The 6,000-nt window shown below is 36.8% G+C and overlaps 1 protein-coding gene across 1 annotated transcript in view; it reads left to right on the top strand.

Annotated features, from left to right (window-relative positions):
* Positions 1-2,152: 2,152 nt before the first annotated feature.
* Positions 2,153-6,000, top strand: part of fut8b (fucosyltransferase 8b (alpha (1,6) fucosyltransferase)) — a 69,860-nt gene continuing 66,012 nt past the window's right edge. Inside the window, exon 1 of the mRNA XM_083562294.1 lies at positions 2,153-3,202. Coding sequence (XP_083418420.1) covers positions 2,991-3,202 — 212 coding nt within the window. The 5' untranslated portion in view covers positions 2,153-2,990. The remainder of the gene's footprint in view (positions 3,203-6,000) is intronic.

The following is a 6,000-nucleotide window of genomic DNA, read 5'->3' as shown; positions in this document are numbered from 1 at the left end:
TCTATCTATCTATCTATCTATCTATCTATCTATCTATCTATCTATCTATCTATCTATCTATCTATCTATCTATCTATCTATCTAAAATGTTTCTTTTCGTCAAACAATTTGCAGATGTCATACATTTGTATCCATATATATTTACACTACTTTTACACATTTAACATTGCATTTGGGGTGTCTGTTTTTGGGGAAGGTTTCTTAAAAGTTTTTTATTGATTTACCATCTTTTTTCTGCTGCTTCCCATCAATGTGAAGGAATTGAAATTCCAAGACTTTCAAAACAGCTTCTGTTGCATCTGAGACCATCAAGACTAAATTTGCTCATCTCTGTGCTTGGAGTGAATTCAGCCTTGAATTACAACTCAGTTTGGATAAAAGTGTGTGTGCCAAATGAGTGCTGTTCATGCAAATGTAAATGGGATCTGTAATCAGTAGCAGACAAACTGAATATGATGTGTACTGCAAAGTAAAAGGGACAGTTCTGCTGAAGTCCCCTTATCTTTTTCTACACCCTCCATCGACTCCTTTATCCCCACCATCTATCGTTTTTTTCCCCCCACTTTCTTTTTTTAAGAGTCTCTCCTCGTCTCATTATCTGAAAAGCTTCGGTCTCACCATCGTTCTCTCTCTGTTCTAATGAAAAGTGATGGCTCATTAACATCCAATCACAGCAGATCAAAGCAGGCCATCTCTCTGTCTGTCTGTATCTCATTCTGATTTTACCCCCCCCCTTCTTTTTCCCTATCCCCCTTCTCTCTCTCTCTCTCTCTCTCTCTCTCTCTCTCTCTCTCTCTCTCTCTCTCTCTCTCTCTCTCTCTCTCTCTCTCTCTCTCATTTGCTCTGTTTCATTTGTATCTTTTTTTCAGTTTCTCTTTGTCTAATCATCTCTGTTCGACACCATACAATGCAGTGAGCATTATTTATGACAGAACACATTGGCAGCATTGGGAATACCGTTTGAAATTCTTAATTCACTGCATCTCTTTTCTCTCTCTCACTCTCTCCAATTCTCTTTCACCTTCACTATATCTCTCTTTATATCTTTGATTTATTTTTCCTGCTTTGCTATTTGCAAGACGGAGTAGTTTGTGATGATTAATTAAATGAATATGATAATTGTACTGTGATTATTATTAATAATAATAATAATAATAATAATAATACAATAATAATTGTTATTATTATTATCATCATAAAATGTAAATGCATAGCAAACACAATCATAAAATTAACACATTCAATGGTATAATTTACAATCGTATAATTTATAGTAATACAAAAACGGCAAAGAAACAATAGCTGTATAAGTTGTATAACTGTGTGTGTGCGCACTCAAAGCTCCATCTGTGTGTGCTGAGACAGCAATGAGTAGAGACGCTCAGTGTGTGGACTGACAGTGTGTCCCACTGAGACACAATATGAGTCAGCATGAACTCTCACTGTCCTGACAGTGTGTACGTACGTGTACGTGTGTGTGTGTGTGTACTGAGACAGATGACTTAGTGTGGAGGGGAGGATTGAAGGAGAAAAGCTAGAGAGTGAAATAAGAAGAGCAAAAGCAGAGCAGAACAGAAAAAAAGTAAAAAAAAAAGTAAAAAAAAAAGGTGAGAGAGAGTGAGAGAATGCAAGAGAGGAGACAGGGGAGTGAAGGACTGATAGAGATGATGCAGGGAAAGTAAGAATGAAAGAGTGAGGGGCCGATGATACAAAGGAAGTGAGGAAGGGAAAAAAAAGAAAGATAAATGAAAAAAGGGTATTAATTAGTGAGTTTTAAATGTATTACCTGATTTGTCATTTATTAATAACACATTCTGAATTACTCTGTGTTTGGGCAGGAATTCTTACTCTGAGGTGTAACATCCCTCCACCCAGGAGACGCCGACTGGAACAAACTGCACAAGAAACCTCAGAAGAAAAAGCTGGAGTTTCATCAGAACTGAAGAAATTGAAAGAGTTCTTTTTAAAAGCAGATGCTCTTCATCTATACACATGGTGCGCTGATCTACTTTAGCCATTTCATGAGGAACACCAAAACAGCAATAATCTTCTCTACAGGACGGCAAAAATTCAGCACGCTACAAAATCATCAACCCGTCCCTGACTCAGATGTACTAGTGTCCTATGCCATACGCAGCAACACAATCGTATAGATGGATAGACAAGCAAGAAACTGAAAGACAACAAAAGACATTGTGAGATCCTTTCAAAAAATTGTTTATTGATGTGGAAATTGATGTATAGCGAACCCCAACACATTATACAATCAGTGACACATCCAACTTCCTCATATTGATTATAATGAATTAACAAGGCCATGTGGGTCCTTAATAATAATAATAATAATAATAATAATAATAATAATAATAATAATAATAATAATAGATTAATATTGAAACCTGATTTGTCACTAATTCTTTTCCCTGGTATTCCCTTTGTTATAAACAAAAAAAATAAAATTCATCATTATTAAAAAAAATACAAAAATATCAGCCCACTTGGCAGCTATGAAATCTTGAGGTTGTCCCCATGGTGATCGAAATGAATGGACAAAAAAGAAACAGAAAATTAGCCGCATGACTCATCTGTAGACTTTATTTTCTCCATTATGCCCTTATTAACATGGATGAGGACAACAGAAACAAATACTCCTTCAGCACAAATCAAACAAAAACCCCAAGTAAGGAGGAAAAAAATGGCTGCCTCATAGCAGTTACTCATTCCTGACCTTCTTATTTATTTCCCCCATTATGTTCACACGCTAATTTAAAGTAGACCGATTTGGACGTTGTCTTCTTTGTTGTCGTCCTCACTGTGATTAAAGTGCACAGGATCAGACAAGCCGGGCAACATAAAAGGAAAAGAAATTGCCCACATAACCAACCCGTCAAATCACAGTGCACGTCCTCTGCCTCCAGAATGTCCTGGTGCTGATCAGAGTGGATTATGTCTTAGTGTTGTGACTTTATTGGACGTTGAAAAGGGACAACATGCGTTTGTGGACAACGTCCTGGCGCTGGGTGGCACTGGTGCTGCTGGCCTGGGCAATGCTGCTCTTCTTTATGGGAGGCCACTTGGTGCGCGAGAGCCAACACACACACGAAACGACACACACACGCAGAGAGCTGGCCAACATCCTCACCAAACTCGAACGGCTTAAACAGCAGAACCACGAGCTGCGGCGTATGGCACAGGCTCTAAGGTAAGTGTGTGTGTGTTTTTTTTTTTTTATGGCATATTGTAACTCATGTACACTCCTGGGAAATTGAAAATAGACCAATGGACAACTCAATTTTTCTAGGTACAAATGCACACACTTTTTGAAGGAACTGGGCAGGTAGCTTGTTCTGAACATCTTGAGATCAGGACTCTGTTTGGGCCAAACCATCACTTTCAGGATTCGCTACACTGAAGATAGTTCTTAGCATTGGCTGTATGTTCGGGGTCATTGTCCTGCTACAAAATAATTTTGGGGCCAATCAGACGCTGCCAATTGTATTGCTGGACACCTTCCAGTAAAACTGTCTTTCACAACCTCACCTTAGTAGCAGAGTTTGACCCTCCTACACCACTGTTTCTGTTTTTGTTAATGTTCAATTCTGTTTGAACCTACATATGAAACTGGTAATCATTTCCACATTAGCAGCTTGGTAGAAATGATTAATTATACACTTGATGCTGATCCTATAAAATCCCTCACTTTGTGCAAGTGTACAAAAGTAAGAATTAAAAGCCAAAGGGTAGTCACACCAAATATTAAATTGATTAGGATTTCTCTTCTGTTTACTCACTATACATTTAGCAAATTAATACAAATTAACAAGCATTTTTACTTTACAAGATTTCTTTACCCAATACTGTGAGAAAGAGAGAGAGAGAAAGAGAGAGAGAGAGAGGGAGAGAGAGAGAGAGAGAGAGAGAGAGAGAGAGAGAGAGAGAGAGACGTGAGTACACCCCTCACTTTTCAGCAACATTTTTATTATATCTTTTTAATGGACAATATTATAGAAATAAAACTTGAATATATTTTATAGTAGTCAATGTGCAGCTAGTATAGCAGTACAGATTTACACAGAAAATAACAAAAGAAATACAGCTATTATTGTCAAAAAAGCTAGCAACAAAATTTGGGTAATTATGGTACGAATACATGAAAATAATATACACCTAATATACACTATTTCCAAAAGTATTTACTCACCCATCTATACCATTGTATTCTGGTGTTCCAGTCACTTCCACTAGAGCAGTGGGGACGTGTTCTCTGGATTGACGAATCACACTTCACTGTCTGGCAATCCAATAGACAAGTCTGGGTTTGGCGGTCCCAGTGAAAGGACTTTTAATGCTTCAGCATACCAAGACATTTTGTACAATTTCATGCTCCCAACTTTGTGGAAACAGTTTGGGGACGGCCCGTTCCTGTTCCAACATGACTGCACTCCAGTGCACAAAACAACGTCCATAAAGACATGGATGAGTGAGTTTTGTGTGGAAGAACTTGACTGTCCTTCACAGAGTCCTGACCTCAACCTGATAGAAAACCTTTTGGATGAATTAGAGCAAAGACTGCAATCCAGGCATTCTCGTCCAACATCAGTGTCTGACCTCATAAATGCACTTCTGGAAGAATGGTCAAAAATTTACAATTCCTAAACCTTGTGGAAAGCCTTCCCAAAAGAGTTAAAGCTATTATAGCTACAAAGGGTGGGCCAACATCATATTAAACACTATGGCTTAAGAATCGGATGTTACTCAGTTCACTTGAATGTGAAGGCAGACGAGCGAATACTTTTGGCAATATAGTGTATATTGTAACAAATTCACTGGCTCCGCGCTGGAAGAAAGAAAGACAGGCAAATGTTCAGCAAGCAGAGCTTTCTTTATTTTCCTTTCATTTTCACCCTTTCACGTGTTTCACCAGCGAACCTTCTGCTTGTCTCTGCATGTGGTCTCTCGCTGAAACAGAGCGCACTGAGTAATCTCATCAGCTGCAGTTGTTTTTACCGTTTGTTCATATACACAAACACACACACACGTGTATATATATATATATATATATATATATATATATACACACACACACACACACACACACACGCACACACAACAAAATGCAAAACATAAAATTGCTTGTCTATTTTAATAAGTATATTATTATTAACACTTGTGAACATCTACAGTTTACAGTTTAAAAACAATAAAAAAAATGCCTGCTTGGTTAAATAATTTATAAACTAATATTTCATAATATAAAATAGAAAAATAAAATGGAAAAAATCAAATTAATCACTTTTATAATGTATTGAGTAAATTATTAAATTGGCACAAATTAAATTGAATTAAATTAAATTAATAGGACAATTGGATGACATGGTTTACATAAGTTAGACCCCATTTGGGTACTATAGGTGTGTAAGTGTGTTTTACATTTAATATTTAATTGTTTAAAGATATTATCTACTTTACTGTTCTAGTTATGTTAGGATATTTTAACAAATGTCCTTATTCCTTCTATCCTTTATTCATTCACTCTCTCGATATGTGGAACTGTTAAGTTTTTTTTTTTTTTGTTTTAAGAGAAATTCATGAAGCTGGATATAAAACGCTATAGAATCCAAAGCGCCAGTGTTAGCCGCTAGTCACTTTCTAGCACTATGGATTCGTTAATGTTTTAATGCATGTGCAAACAAATCTTACGGAGTGAGTAGGCACAGTGACACTGCGCTAACTCTAGTTTCTTTTTATAAACCTGGAATTGTTGTGTATATTTTTAAGTTTAATAATAATTACAAAAAATGTAAAGTGCGAGGTGGAAACTAAACAAACTTGCTGTCTGCCACATTAAATACATTCTCAACTATTATAACTGAGTTCCGCACGTAAAAAGTATTGCATTCGGTAGACGTGTGTACTGAGCTGAAAGCCCTGGTACGAATATGTGTACAGTTACATTACTAATACATACTGTATATCATCTGATCCAAGAGATAAGCTTCT

Source organism: Silurus aristotelis (genome assembly GCF_946808225.1).
Source record: "Silurus aristotelis genome assembly, chromosome: 15".
Taxonomy (NCBI): Eukaryota; Metazoa; Chordata; class Actinopteri; order Siluriformes; family Siluridae; genus Silurus; species Silurus aristotelis.
The sequence above is the reverse complement of the archived record's forward strand: the minus strand, read 5'-3'. Positions and strand labels throughout refer to the sequence as shown.